Source organism: Lepidochelys kempii, chromosome 3, assembly GCF_965140265.1.
Source record: "Lepidochelys kempii isolate rLepKem1 chromosome 3, rLepKem1.hap2, whole genome shotgun sequence".
In the NCBI taxonomy this organism is placed as follows: Eukaryota; Metazoa; Chordata; order Testudines; family Cheloniidae; genus Lepidochelys; species Lepidochelys kempii.
In genome coordinates, this window is record NC_133258.1 from 195,734,307 (window position 1) to 195,749,674 (window position 15,368).

Sequence of the window (15,368 nt, forward strand, 5' to 3'; positions counted from 1 at the left end):
GCTTTTGAGCCTACACAAAGCTCTTCTTCAGGTCTTTAAACTTTTAAATCTTGATAAACGTCGTAACTTTTGTGACTAAGGCTCCTCTACTCAGAGGAAGTACAGTGTTTGCAGCAAGTGTCTAACTAATTACTTTGCCCCAAGACACTTGCCACATTCTTGTTAAATCACACCTGTGTTTGGGTTCAGCAGATGGTCCATAAACATCCAGACTTCGGGATTCTGAAAGCCAGCTCCCTTTCATTCTGAGGAACTGCAGTTCCTCCTCCTTTACCAGTCCCCCTTCACTAGTGTTTTTTTCTGATGCTCATGGCTCTTCCGCTCATGTACTTTCATTTCAATACTACCGTTGGTTCCATTCGACGTGGGGGAGATGATTGAGTATTTGACAAGCCATCTTTTCAAGCAGTTGTTCGTCTGTCCCTATATGCTTTAATGTTGACAAGCTAATGCAGAGCAAGCCAAAGGCTCACAAGCATGGTAAGGGATACCACTATGGAGACAAAGGGAGAAGATCTGTGAAACTGACGGTAACATACAGAGAAAGAGAGAGATTTTTATGAGGAAATACTGTTAGGTGATATTTTGTTCCTTAAATCTTCTTTACAAAATTAGGGGGGAAATGTTTTTGGAGTATGGCTGTTGTCTTTCCCCCTCTTTTTTCCTTTCTGTCACTCTCATATTTCTTTTCATCTCTCTGTCTTCTGCTCCTCTTCCAGAACTGTTACCCTTCGCTTGTGCCATTAGGGTTTTTGTCCACTAAATTGAGGTGTCAGAAAATCCAGATGTAGAAGGTTATTCTTACCAGAAGCTCTCTGAGTCTGGGAGATAGCCATGGCTTTTTTACTTGGAAACATTGTCTCAAGGAAGTATTCCATTCCCTTTACATTCCTGCATGCCGTTAGAGTGCAGAAAAATGACCAAGAATAAAATATCTCTTTGGATTTTTTATCTTTACAATAAAAGAGAACAAGGAGTTGTTTTACTTTTGCTACATGTGAAATAAGTGTTCTCTGAGTAGCCTCTGCATATTCCTGCTCCTGGGTTGTGCCAGTGAGTGCAGCTCTGATGATGGGACCTTAGCTAGCAGTACCTGTTGGAGTGCTCACAGTTCCCCACCTGGGCCACCCCTCACTGTTCCTGAATATTCTATGGGCAAGACTATGAAAGGGGACTTGGGCCTCCCGCCGCTCAGTTCCTTCCAACCATCGTCAGTAATGGACTTGGAACCTCTCTGGACCTTCAGTCCAAATTGTGTTTAAATAGAAGTGCTTTATGAAATTTTTAGCTTAGGTTTTAGATGGTTACAATTGCACATGGTTAGCATTTACACTTTCAGATGGGTGGTTTTTACCACTTTTAAGTTCACTTTGGCATCCTTTTGAAGATTCCTGTGTGGCAGATTCCCCCCCTTCCAAGGCACCTTTTGGTTCTCTGATCAAACTGCCATCACTAATACTGTCCTTGCAGGGCCATTGCTTTCACCTCTAGCTTCCACACTAGATCCAAGACTAGAACCACTCCTGCAAGTGGAATTGGAGGTTCTTCCCGTGTCCTCAAGTCATCCACAATTTAAATAAGAGCAGGGGCGTGCCTAGAAATAAAAATATGATGGCTTTTGGAGGGGCACGTTCTGTGCCCCCACCACGGCCCTGGGCTTGAGGAGCTCGCTGTCCCCCACAGTCCCAGGGCCGGAGAAGTTTGCTCTCCCCCCAGGGCCAGAGAAGCAGTCAGCTCCCTCTGGGGCCAGAAGAGCTCACTCGCACCACCGTGGCCCCAAGCCTAGAGGAGTTCTGTGCCCCTGCCAATTATTGGGCACACCCTTATGCACACCCTTGAACAAGAGACATTCAGAATCCTAACCATTTCTACTTTGTGGCCAGGATTATGAACCAGATCCAGTGGCTGAGTATTGGTCCAAGTGGCATATGCATCCATAGCCAACATGTAAGTAACGGGACGGGGTGGGGGGGAATAAACATGGGGAAATAGTTTTACTTTGTGTAATGACCCATCCACTCCCAGTCTTTATTCAAGCCCAAGTTAATTGTATCCAGTTTGCAAATTAATTCCAAGCAGTCTCTCCTTGGAGTCTGTTTTTGAAGTTTTTTTGTTGAAGAATTGCCACTTTTAGGTCTGTAATCGAGTGACCAGAGAGACTGAAGTGTTCTCCGACTGGTTTTTGAATGTTATAATTCTTGACGTCTGATTTGTGTCCATTCTTTTATGTAGAGACTGTCCGGTTTGGCCAATATACATGGCAGAGGGGCATTGCTGGCACATGATGGCATATATCACATTGGTAGATGTGCAGGTGAATGAGCCTCTGATAGTGTGGCTGATGTGATTAGGTCCTATGATGGTGTCCCCTGAATAGATACGTGGACAGAGTTGGCAACGGGCTTTGTTGCAAGGATAGGTTCCTGGGTTAGTGTTTTTGTTGTGTGGTGTGTGGTTGCTGGTGAGTATTTGCTTCAGGTTGGGGGGCTGCCTGTAAGTAAGGACTGGCCAAGTGCCAGCAGTGCCCCTCTGCCATGTACATTGGCCAAATGGGACAGTCTCTACATAAAAGAATGGACACAAATCAGACGTCAAGAATTATAACATTCAAAAACCAGTCGGAGAACACTTCAGTCTCTCTGGTCACTCGATTACAGACCTAAAAGTGGCAATTCTTCAACAAAAAAACTTCAAAAACAGACTCCAATGAGAGACTGCTGAATTGGAATTAATTTGCAAACTGGACACCATTAAATTAGGCTTGAATAAAGACTGGGGGCGGATGGGTCATTACACAAAGTAAAACTATTTCCCCATGCTTATTTCCCCCCCTACTGTTACTCACACCTTCTTGTCAACTGTTGGAAATGGGCCATCCTGATTATCACTACAAACAGTTTTTTTTCCTGCTGCTGATAATAGCTCACCTTAATTGATCCCTCTCATTATAGTGTGTATGGCAACACCCATTTTTTCATGTTCTCTGTGTTGTGACAAAGCTCTGTCCTTGTCTCCATGGGTCCCATGTTTACTGGCGCAGTTTGCTAGCCTCAGAGGTTCACTGTGACCCTTCACGTAACCCTTCTCTCTCTAGAGACAAGGTCACAGTCTACTGAGCCATTTTCATCATAAGCCAGCGAGGGAGGTGAGGAGAAGTTATCCTTCCTTGCACAGTCTCCATTGTCTCCCAGTCTCAATGATTAATCGGGGAGAGGAGGGGCAAAGGGCAGAGCCCTGGCCCGCCCTCTACTCCGGGCTCCACCCCAGGGACCCTAATAGTATCAGCTATGGTAGCTGAACTTTTAGAAACATGACACATACAATTCCCTGGACTACTTCCCCCACAGCAGCCCCCACTTCCTCAAGCTTCACTTCACCCTTACCTCAGGGCCTCCTTCCTTGTGCCTGATATGGTGTGTACTACTCAGTCTCTCCAACAGCACAACTTCCTCCCACAGCTCCTGACATGCACACCCACCTGACTAACTGGGAGGCTTTTAACTAGTTTCAGCCAGTCCCTGATTAGCTTCAGGTGTCCCAATCAACCTAGCCTTCTCCCTGCCTTCTGGAAAGTTCTTAATTGGCCCCAGGTGTCTTAATTGACCTGGAGCAGCTTCATTTAACTTATCCTGGTACCAGGGATTTGTTTAGCCTGTCGCTAATATATCTATCTCCCACTACTTTTCTATAGCCATCTGGCCTTGCCCCATCACAGTGTGTGTGTGTGTGTGTATATATATATAATATATATCTTCCTACTGTATTTTCCACTGCATGCATCCGATAAAGTGGGTTTTAGCCCACGAAAGCTTATGCTCAAATAAATTTGTTAGTCTCTACGGTGCCACATGTACTCCTCGTTCTTTTTTCAATGAGAAGGTTTGCCTGTGTGACAGAGTGCTCACTTAGGTAATTGTGTAACAGGGAAGATCACAGGCTTAATTGGGATCAATTAGCCTGTTGTGGTGGGGATTGTTGACACTTGTGGGCAATGATCAGGCTAATGAGTTAATTTGCTCAACCAGGGGACGATACATAATTGGCGGGAACGGGAAGTAAAGAGGGGAGCTCAGAGAGTGAGCTAGGTGTGGCAGAGATAGTTGGGTGGAAGGCTCCTCCTGCTAGGTTCTGCAGTGCCTGGACTCTGAGATTAAAGGTACACATGGCAGAAAGGAACAGACTGTGAGTATGTGGTGAATAAGAGACCATACAAACAGGCCAGGCAGTGTGGCACGCTGGGTAGCAAAGGGAGCACCTTGTGACAGCTTGTCTTTAATTGTCAGGACTGCCACCAGAAACCAAAGCAAAAGCTGAGGATCTCCCTTTTGAAGGAGAGGGTCTTTTCCGTATCAGGACCAAAGACTACTAGAAAGAATGACAGAGATTAGATATTCTGCCAGGTCTCTGAGCATTTCTTAGCAACCAAGAAGAAAACCAGGGATGTCCCTCTCCAGCTATCAAAGGCAACAGTACCCTTCCTCCTCTAATTGTACACCTGATTTAGAGGAGACAATATTATCTGAAGTACCCAAGGACATCCACAGTACTCTTCTCAACAAAGAAGTAATTTTAAATCAAGACCAGGAGGCAAACAACCTTCTGTAATGTCTTCAGGACCAAGCCCCAAGTCCCACATTTGACAGTTTAAATTAGAATGATCCACAGTGGGTATCCAATACAGTTTGAGATTCTTCCCAATCCCCCACTCCCCTCCTTGTTCCCCTCCTTCCCTCTCACAAGAGCCTGTTGAGATCAGAGGTTCTGGCTCTTCTCAAAATATTAGTGGTGGAGGAGGTCCAAATGGAATTCAGAAGGAAAGGGTTCTATTCAAGATACTTTTTGATTCCCAAAAAAGACGGTGGCCTCTGACCAGTCATGGATCTAAGGAAACTAAATACCTTCATCAAGAAATTCCATCACAAATACTTCAGTTTTACAGTAGGAAACAACCATGACCAATACAAAGTCCTTGCCTTTGGCCTGTCTACCATGCCCAGGATATTCAAATTGCCTGTCAGTGGTAACAGCTTACTTGCGAAGGAAAGGGATACATGTTTATCTTTACTTGGATAATTGCCTAATAAAAAAACATAATCAGAAAAACATCTTTGCAAAGCCATTTTCTCATACTTGTATCCTTTTTGAAAATCTGAGGTTCCTGATAAACCAAAAGAAATCTGTTCTGGAATGGACAAAATCAATACCCATCATCAGCTAAACAGACCTCTTCTTTCTTGAGAAAGATTTCAAAAAATCCAAGCTGCTATACACAGTCTACAGACTCAATCATCTCAGCAAGTAATATTCTACCTCTGATTAATGGGTCTTCTAATTACAACAACCTAAGTCACTCCATATGCTCATCTAAAGATGAGAACCCTTCAACACTGACTGTTCACCAACTACAGACAGAGTATAAACAGCATGTATCAGAAACTAATCATTCTGACAAAGGTGCTGCTATCATTACAGTGGTGAACTCAACCACAAAATGTGATCCAGGGTGTACAGTACACCACTCCAGCTCCATCAGTGACTGTCACTGTGGATACATCCATTGTAGGATGGGAGATCATTACCACACCTTCAGTGCAAGAAGTCATTGATTCCCAAGACAAGATTCCACAAAAAACCTTCTAGAATTCATTGGGTGTTAAAGGTTTTTCTACCTCCTGTTCAACACAAGATGTTCAAGAGGTCACAGACAGTACCACAGCAGTTCATTATATAAACAAGCAGGGAGGAGCCCACTCTCCCTGGCTCTGCAGGGAAGTGATATTATGCGAATGGTGCATTACTCATAGCGTATTTCTGATAGCACTATATATGCAGGAAAGAACAATGACCTAGTAGATCAACCCAGCAGGGTCAACATGGATACGCAAGAGTGGTCCCTGAAGACATCAGTAGCACAGGGACTCTCTGCACAGTGGGAACACCCAGCCATAGACCTATTAGCAACCAAATAAATATGAGGTGTCAGATGTTTGGTCTGAGGGAGGGGATCGACAATCGTTTGATCTCAGATGCATTTCTCCTACTATGGAATCAAGGGTTCTTGGGTACTCTCCTCCCCTGCCCACCCCCTCTATGCTGAAGGTCATACACAAGATAAAGCTGGGCAATATTATTCTATTCACCAATATTGTTCTAATTACCCTGGTTTGTGCCAGGCAACAAGGTTCCCAATCCTGTTCCACCTGTTGACAGGGATCTTCAAGACCCTTCTGGTCTATCCAGATTTATTGACCCACCTGAGCGGTTGAGGCTGTCACCCAGACCCAAACTGTCTCCAGCTGATTGCGTGGGGGATAGGTTTCTAACTAACTTCAAGCTTTCATGTTCAGCCGATGTACAAACTATTTTAATTAATTCTAGGAAAGAATTGACTAGAAAATGGAGTGTGTTAAAATGTGTTCTCTATGTGGTCAGTTCAAAATAGCATACCTCCTTCATCAGACCCAGTCCAAATCACGCTTACTTTAAAAATTCCTGTTCTGTCTTTATCCTCGATTAAATGCTGTTGATCAGACATATTGGTTTTCACACTCTGGTTAACAATAAGTCAGTATTCACACATGAGTCAGTAAAGGGATTTACCTATCAATCCTCCGTGAAGGGTCTCCCTCCACTGTGGGATCTTAACTTGGTTTTCACACAATTAATGAAGCAACCTATGAACCTCTGAGAGAATGTTCTTTATTTCATCTTTCAATCTTTCATCTTTTTTGCCCCAAACCTCTTGCCCAAAGGGCTGAAGCCATGCTGCACACTACTAGAATGATTTAGAAGTAAACAGAGTTTTGGCTTACTCTTTAGATAGGACAAAGAACTTTAGATGTTCTCCTATTTTCCTGTGCAGAAAATAAAAAGGGGTAACCTGTTTCTTGACCTTGTTGTCTAGATGGATTAGACTCTTCATGCAGGAGACATATTTTTTTGGCTTCAATACCTCTTCCTCAGGGAACTAAGTCTCACACTTTACTAGGCTAAGGTGGCATTGTCTGCATATCTCAGACTTATGCCAATTATAGAGATCTGAAGAGCTGCTACTTGGAGGTTCATCCATCCTTTTCACAGAGCAGCATGCCTTGGATCATTCTAGCCTCTAGGTCAGATGTTCAGTTTGGCAGTGCAGTCCCACAACTGCATTTTCATTAGAACTCCTCATCCCACCTTCCTTTGAAGGAGTACTGCTAGCCAGTCTAGCCCATGAGTGGGAATGTGCAGGAGCCACTTTGTGGTTACTTACTTGTAACAGAGGGTTTTCAAGACGGACTCTGCATGTTCACACTCCGCACCCATCTTCCCCTCTTCCTTGGAGTCCTAATTACAACACAGACCTGAGGAGGCAGTGGAAGGAGCTGAGGCAGTGCGAGCGCCACTTCCCCTTTTATAGCATCAGCCCTCAAACAGTCTGAAACAGTGAGGGTAGGGACAGGAGGGGGCATATGGGCTCTCCAGTGGACGTGGCTAGCTAAGGTTCCACTATCAGAGCTGCACCAGCTGGCACATCCCATGAGAGTGACTAGGCAGACTCCACCTCGTAGAAACAAGGAAGTACTCTTCATTTACTGCAGTAAGCAAAGCTGTGCCTGGCTGTTGGTGCACATCCATGTCAGAGAGGCATTACCCTCAAAGGTTAGACCATCGAAACAGATCCCTCTTCCCTTAAGGACAGATGGACACTGACCTCAAATTACAGAAGGCAACGATGGACCAGTGACATGGGAATATAATACAGCTCTCTGATCCAGAGTGTGGCCACCTTTATGAGCTTAGCCTACAGTAATCGGCCATTAAACCCCTGGTTGTCATAGTGCCCATGAAATCCTGAGTTGACTCAGAACTCTCATAATCTGTTTGAATGTTCAAGTCACTGAGCACTATTAGTCTCAGTACCATACATCCAGTATCATTGCAGTGAGAATCCTCATCACCTCACACAAACAATTTACAGTGCAATAGGACAATCATTACACTGAAACCTATTCCAGCATCACTCTCATACCAAATGGAAACACTGCATCACAAACATTAGATCTGGAGTCATCCTGCGCTTTTGGTTAGATGTAAACACCATGGCCTCACAAACAAGACAGGCAAGCCACCTGCCAGCCAATCCCACTTGGTTCATGTTGCGGCAGCTAGGGTCTGCTGCACCAGAGTCCTAAAGCATCCAGCTAAAGTTTCAGTTATACATGCAAAGTCGTCAGCCTCCCTTTTATCGGTTCATGGATGGTCAGTGTTTTATTTATTAACCAGAGACTTTTCTTTCAACAACATGAGTAGGGTTAATAAATTTGCATCGGGAAAGAATAGTACAAAGAAAATTAAAATATAACAGTAGGTTCATCTGTTCCATTTGTGTTTGCGATCTAAGGAAGAAAAGAGCCTCTTTCTTTCAAATTCTCCTTTGTTACTTGTCTGATTCATTTTAGATTAATCTTTTATTTTGCTTTATTTCCAAAGGACATCCATTACCTTGCAGTAGATAAGGGTGAATTGGCACTAGCTGAAGTGGCAAAGAAAAAGGCTAACGACATTGATGCAGAATCAATAACTACTGGAGTTGGTAAGAATTAATGCTGTTTTTAAAAAGCCCTTTTTGTTTTAATCAATACTTGTTCTGCATCACCACGATGTTATACTTGTAGGGTGTTATTGGTTAATTTGAATTGTTTTCTTGGAAAAGAAGGTGGTGTCTTTATTTGAGGAGAAGGAGGTAAGCTTATGAAAACAGCATTGCTTTGCCTTTGGGTATATAAATGAGAATTGTGTCAATGTGTGGGCTGCAAAGCAAAAGAGAGTAAATCACCACAGTTTTATAGAAAATAAGAAAAAGGGTTAATGAATTCCATGCACATTGTAATGAGATTAAGTGCGAAGGGTCCTGATCCTGAAATCCTTATTCACACAAGTCAACTTTATTTATTAAGGACCAGGTTGTGGAAACCTTACTCACCTGGCTGAGCATTTACTCACACAAGTAGTCCTGGTGAAGACAATGGGATTTACTTTGTGAAGCCTCTGGAAGTACTCAGTTGAGGTAAATGCTCTCCAGTCTGAGCAAGGGCTTCACCATCCGGCTCCAAAGTAGGTCTGTTGCAGTCAATGGGACTTGGTATTTGAGTAAGAAATATCTATGTGAGCAAAGATTGCGGCACTGTGCCCATAGCTGGGTCAGTAACTTGGCAGGCTGGGCAAAACAACTTGCACTTCTCTTCCCCCCACAAAGTAGAAGTTTGATCATTTCTTGTGTTCTCACTTAACCTCTTTAAAGAGAAGCGTAAAGATACGGAGACTGTTCTGTTTCTTTAAATTTGTAGCAGGAATCAGAGGGCGGGGAAGTCAGGAGACGATTCCAGGCAAGATCCCTATGTAAGAGAGAAAGAAAGAGCATAGTAGCCAGGGGTGGGCAACCTGTGGCCCGTCAAGGTAATCCGCTGGCAGGCCGCAAGACAGTTTGTTTACATTAACCGTCCGCAGGCACGGCCGTCCGCAGCGCCCAGTGGCCACAGTTCACTGAAGGAAAATTTGTGTGAACTTGGGTTAGGCAAGTTTTTTTAGGGCCAGATTGTCAAAAATAGAAGATTATAACTGTGAGTTTACATTTGTACATATCTGATTATGAATGCAAATACCAATGTATATGTGCAAGTCAAGTATTTTTGTGTGCATGTTGCTAGTTCAGTGCCTAATGGGCTATGTGTGCTTGTAAAAATCTGCCTTGTGTGGGCACATAGCATATTTGCGAGTAAGAGTTAGTCAGGCACACATGTATGTATGCAGTTGTACACACTTAATGCTACAAGTTTAGCCCTTAATCTCGCTGAGTCTGTTTCATTATGTGTAAAATAGAAATACTAATACTTAGAGATTTTATGAGGTTAAATTAATGCTTTTGAAGTGTATGAAGAATCTTGCATGGAAAGCCCTCTCTCTGTAACTGCTAATTATTATTATTTTAAAGTAAACTCCTTCATTGTAAATGATAAAGTCAATCCATCATCTTTAACCATGGTCTTTAAGATGTTGTCATTTTCTGAATAATTAATATCGGGGTGGTTTACATTTTTTAGTACATGCAATGCCCCCCTGATAAATTGTAGTGAAGCCTCATTATATTAACAGTGGAGCACTAAGGGTTTGATTCAGTTTCTACTGACATCAGTGGGAATCTTGCCATGAGTTCAGGAACTGGATAGGGCCCTAAGTACTTGAAAACAGAGCTAACGGTTTTGTTTTCTTTTGCTTCTAAACATACACTGAACTTTTGAATTATGCTGCTTTAATTTTAAATTTGTGACCCAAGGAAGAATCATTAGCAAAGAAGGTTTTCTGAGGCCTGGGCATTGTTTAACCACTCAAAACAAGCAAACTCAGTGACCACCCTATATGTAAATTACAGTGTCCATGCAACACTAACTCGGAGAAGTGAATCATGCAAAAGTCAGAAGCGTCAGAGTTACTCTTCAAACAATCTTAACTTTGTCTCTTGGAGTGTATGTATTACAACAGAATCTTTCATTACAGACCATGTATGCAGCAGTACAAAATACTACATGTCCATTTAAGGGTGCATAGAAAAATTAAGTTACCAGCTGCCGCAGTGTATTGTGATTCCCATTTTTGAGAGACAGTCTGAGTGTCCAGGCCCCTTTTATTGAAGCCAGGCTTTTATCCAGCTCCCTTATCTGTTTTCCCTTCCCACCTCTTACTTTTCCTCTTCACCATCTTGTGACCCCAGACCTTTCATCCATCCTGTTTCCCACTCCCTGTTTCTCTTCATGCCATTCTAGTGCCATCTGCCCGCATTCCTCTCTTCTGCTATTCTGTTTCAAGGGCATTTCATAGAATCATAGAATATCAGGGTTGGAAGGGACCTCAGGAGGTCATCTAGTCCAACCCCCTGCCCAAAGCAGGACCGATCCCCAATTAAATCATCCCAGCCAGGGCTTTGTCAAGCCTGACCTTAAAAACTTCTAAGGAAGGAGATTCCACCACCTCCCTAGGTAACGCATTCCAGTGTTTCACCACCCTCCTAGTGAAAAATTTTTTCCTAATATCCAATCTAAATCTCCCCCACTGCAACCTGAGACCATTACTCCTTGTTCTGTCATCTGCTGCCACTGAGAACAGTCTAGAGCCATCCTCTTTGGAACCCCCTTTCAGGTAGTTGAAAGCAGCTATCAAATCCCCCCTCATTCTTCTCTTCCGTAGACTAAACATCCCCAGTTCCCTCAGCCTCTCCTCATAACTCATGTGTTCCAGTCCCCTAATCCTTTTTGTTGCCCTCTGCTGGACTCTTTCCAATTTTTCCACATCCTTCTTGTAGTGTGGGGCCCAAAACTTTGAGGCTTCCTAGATCAAACCCTTCACTTGCACTGCAAATTTCAATGAGAAGGCAGCAGTCAAAGCAAACAGACAGTGTGATGTGCAAGTGGTGTATCATAGAAGCAGCTGGGCCCAAGTTCTATGCTAAGGTAGGGAAGGGGCTCTGTAAGGTGATGGTAAAATCAAGGGATGACTCATGAAGGCCAGAGGATGAGTTCCCTCCCTAAATAATATTTGTCCCCCAAACCATTTATCTCTCAGTGGCATATTATCCCTGTACCAATCCCTCCCATCCACATTCTGGTTGAGCATAGCTCAGTGTAACACGGCAAAAGCCAGACTTAATGTTGCAAAGGACGCAATTTTTCCTCAGTGTAATTTCTGGATTTTTAATTCATTTGAGCTCCTTATATGGTCAGAGTTTGCCATGCATATATCCAAGAATCAACTGTCAAAGGATCCTATGGCCAATAAGAATGCCTGGATGATTCTGATGAAAACACTGTAGAACCACTGAAATTCCTTTGTGTTTCAGGAGGTAAAACACAGCTAGTTTCGCTCAGGGTTTTGCAGGGGGAAAGTGGAGTCAGCTGGGCTCTCTGCTGTTCCTTGCCCTTGATCTAGGCCTAAACAGACATTGTTAGATTAATTCGATAAAAGCTTTTTAAGAGAAAGCATTCTCAACGGATTTGATGTTTGAAATCCTATGAGAATACATCGTGTGGTATTATGAGATCAAAATAATGGCACTGTACACTTTCCCAGAGTAGAAATGCAAAGTCCTTCCCTTTTCTCCAACTCCAATTTGAACTGGAGACAGGTGGCCGTGGATTTTATGGCTGTCTTTAATCTAGTTTTGGACCAAAGTTAAATTCTGTTGAATTACTTCCACAGCAGATCTTTAACACAAGCTTCTTGGCAAAGGCTCAGTGATTTCACTATAACCTTGTCCTGAAGCTTGTTCTGTACTCCTCAGTTAGCTGTATTGATGTGAACAATATAGACATTTTTTTAAAATATCTAGTAAAGAGAAATCTAGGCTTACTAGTAGAGGATTTGTATTAGCTCTTGTATATACCCTACCAGAGCACAAATAACTAGATATTGTTTTCTCCACTGTAGAAGAGCACATCTGTTCAATTCAGTAGACTATAGATTGCTAATGCAAACCACAGCTACAAAGCTACAAAGAACTCACAAGGCACAATGTGTTAAGAAATGCCATGTTTAATAATGATCATGGAGGTAAAGAACTCAGCCATTCAAACATTACTGCACTATGAATACCCAATGAAGAGCATATGTAGTAAATGCAGAAAGTTTCCCAAGGCCAGCTTCCAACAAATTACATTAGAGCCCAGCAAGATGAATTTATTTTAACCTTCAAATCAATAGCTTTCACCCAAAAGGGATTCATGTTGTGACAAGAAAGACAGATAAATGCTGCATAGTTCAAAGGCAAACTGTGAAGCCCTATACCTTTACTTAGAAATTAAATTTAAAATATTAGTAGCTCTAATGTTTAGGCAATGTTTTTAACAGTGGTACCTTAATCAAACAACTGGAGATGTGATAATTCCACTGTTCTAAAAAGCCCTTTGGGGCTGACTTACTCAGTGGTCCATTAGTTGACAAGAAAAAAATTTGAGATTTTTCCCTTAAAAAAAAAAGAAATATTTTTAAATACCCAGCTACAATGATACAGATATTCTGCAATATTTCTTCTCATAGACTATATAGTAGGAGAAAGCTAGGAGGAGTAGCTACAAAGAACTCAGGCAGATCACCTCATTCTCAGAGAATTCCACTGGTTCCACTTGCATTTCAAAATCAAATTTAAAATCGCCCTCCTTGCTTTTGTAATTATCCAGGGACTTGCATTAGCTTATCTTTGTAAAGTGCTTTGAGATCTACTGATGAAAAGAGCTATATAAGAACAAGGTGGTGTTATTGTTATTATATTATTACTGTTATTAGATTGTATTACATCATGGGAATTTCTTTTAAACAAATGGCCTTCACAACATATAAGATCTTTAAGCATAAAAAGGGGAAGCTACTGTCCAAAATTTATCCCTGTGAGTCACCCATATATTCTGATCCCGAACCAACTCTGTATGTTTGAGTAGTCAGGACTTCCATTAAACCCGTCGGAGAATTCCTGCATTTTAGGTGCTCAAATGCACTCGTTCTCGTTGACTTTCCTTGAAATTCTCACAATGTCTAAGAACGCTGTCTTTTGGAGGTCACTGATCGTGGTGTCTTGCACTCCTAATGTGTTCTTGAGCTGCTCATTCATACCCTTAGGGATTGCTCCAAGTGCTCTAATAATCACTGGGATTGGCTTTGCTCTAGTTTGCCATCATCATTTCACTTTGTGTTAGAGTTCTTCATACTCTGTTATCTTCTCATCTTGTTTCTATTAATCATTATTATTATTATTATTATTTATTATTATCTGATAGAGTTCATTTCTCTTCAGTTCCCTCACCACTCCTTTCATTCTTCCAGCAATAGCCTTTCTTCGGTCCCCTCACACACCCTCTCCACTGCTGGCGAGACAGCCTCCGCCCATCTGGAACAGCTTTCTCATATCTACCTGCCTCATTGTCTTTCCATCACATTTAAAATTTTAGATGAAAACTTACCTTTTCTCCTGATTTCTCTCTTCCTCTGTTGTTATTTATTATTTCATGCTGCAAAATGTTTTGGGATATAGTATGTATAAAAGGTGTTATCCAAAATAAAGTTGTATTGTACAGTAAAAATAAAGCAATATCTAATTGTTCCAGATAAGAATATTCCAGCGCTGGCCTTCAAATGACAAGGGACATGATGCGCATAACTTTATGTTCAAGTGTTCTAAAAAGTTAGGGCCTCCAACTTAAATACTGGAGCTCCTGTTCATTTATTTAGATTCCCAGTTTAAGTCAATCAAATCCTCAGGAGCCAAATCATTTGCTTAGAGTATTCCAATAATATAACTCTTTCCCCCAGGAGGCAAAGAAATACCCATTTGAATCCAAAATGCTCCTTTTACACACAATTGGCAGTTAACCTATAGTGAGAAATGAGTTCCACCATGTGACCTTTCAGAATACTGGGCCAGGCATAATGAGTGCATTATTAAGCTTCCCCGCATCTCTTTAAGTCATTTAGTTATGCTTACGTTTTGCCGCATATAGGATCTGATCCAAAACCCACTGAAGTCCGTAGAAAAATTCCCATTTACGTCAATGGACTTTGGATCCGGACCACATGCTGACCTGAGGTTCCACAAATACTCAGGAACAACAGGATGAGTTAAAGATGGATTAGGGCTTGGTCATGCAAGATGCTGAGGGCTCTCAATTGCCATTAGTTTCAGTGGGAACTCAGAGCACTCAGTTCCTTGCAGGTTTCAGCCCTACTACACCTTCAGTTCTGAATTCCTCCGTTTACATGTTAGACCCTCGTTGTTGTTGTTGTTACATATTTCACATCATTTTGTGAATTGACTGGCTGAACATTCTGCTTGATTTTATCATTTACTTTTTGTTACTTAACGTTTTCATTTCTTCTAAACATTACTGAAGAATAAATCTTCAATTCTTAATATTGTAGCAGTTCCGGTCACTAATTGCTTTACTTCTTGCATTGTCTTTGAGCAGCATCACATCAGGTACTTGTTTTACTTGAGTTATGCCAAACTATTTTTGGCTCCTCTTCACCTATCTTCACTTCATTGTGTCATGATGTCAGTTTTGATCTATACCTTCCTACTGCTAGGCAGCTTTGCCTAAAGACATAATCTTAAGCCCCTAATAATTATAAGTACATCAAAGGCTAGCTTCTTTGCTTAGCTGCAGAGGGTCTACACAAGGCTCTGTGTACCTGAACTTGAAAGAGATTTATAGTTTTCAGTCAGGTTTTTAGAATAATTATGGCATTCCTTAACTTTTTTTCTTGTTTATTGTGACTTAATGTCTGCTACAGAATGTGACTTGTTTTTTTAAAAGTACCAATACCCAAACTATCAAATGAAATGAAGA

At 41.9% G+C, this 15,368-nt stretch overlaps 1 protein-coding gene across 5 annotated transcripts in view; it reads left to right on the top strand.

The window, feature by feature from the left end:
- The window catches only part of WDPCP (WD repeat containing planar cell polarity effector), a 278,133-nt gene that overhangs the window by 199,096 nt on the left and 63,669 nt on the right, over nucleotides 1–15,368 (top strand). For all 5 annotated transcript variants that reach the window (XM_073339531.1, XM_073339528.1, XM_073339532.1 and 2 more), the window contains one exon: nucleotides 8,473–8,575. In XM_073339531.1, coding sequence (XP_073195632.1) covers nucleotides 8,473–8,575 — 103 coding nt within the window. The remainder of the gene's footprint in view (nucleotides 1–8,472; nucleotides 8,576–15,368) is intronic.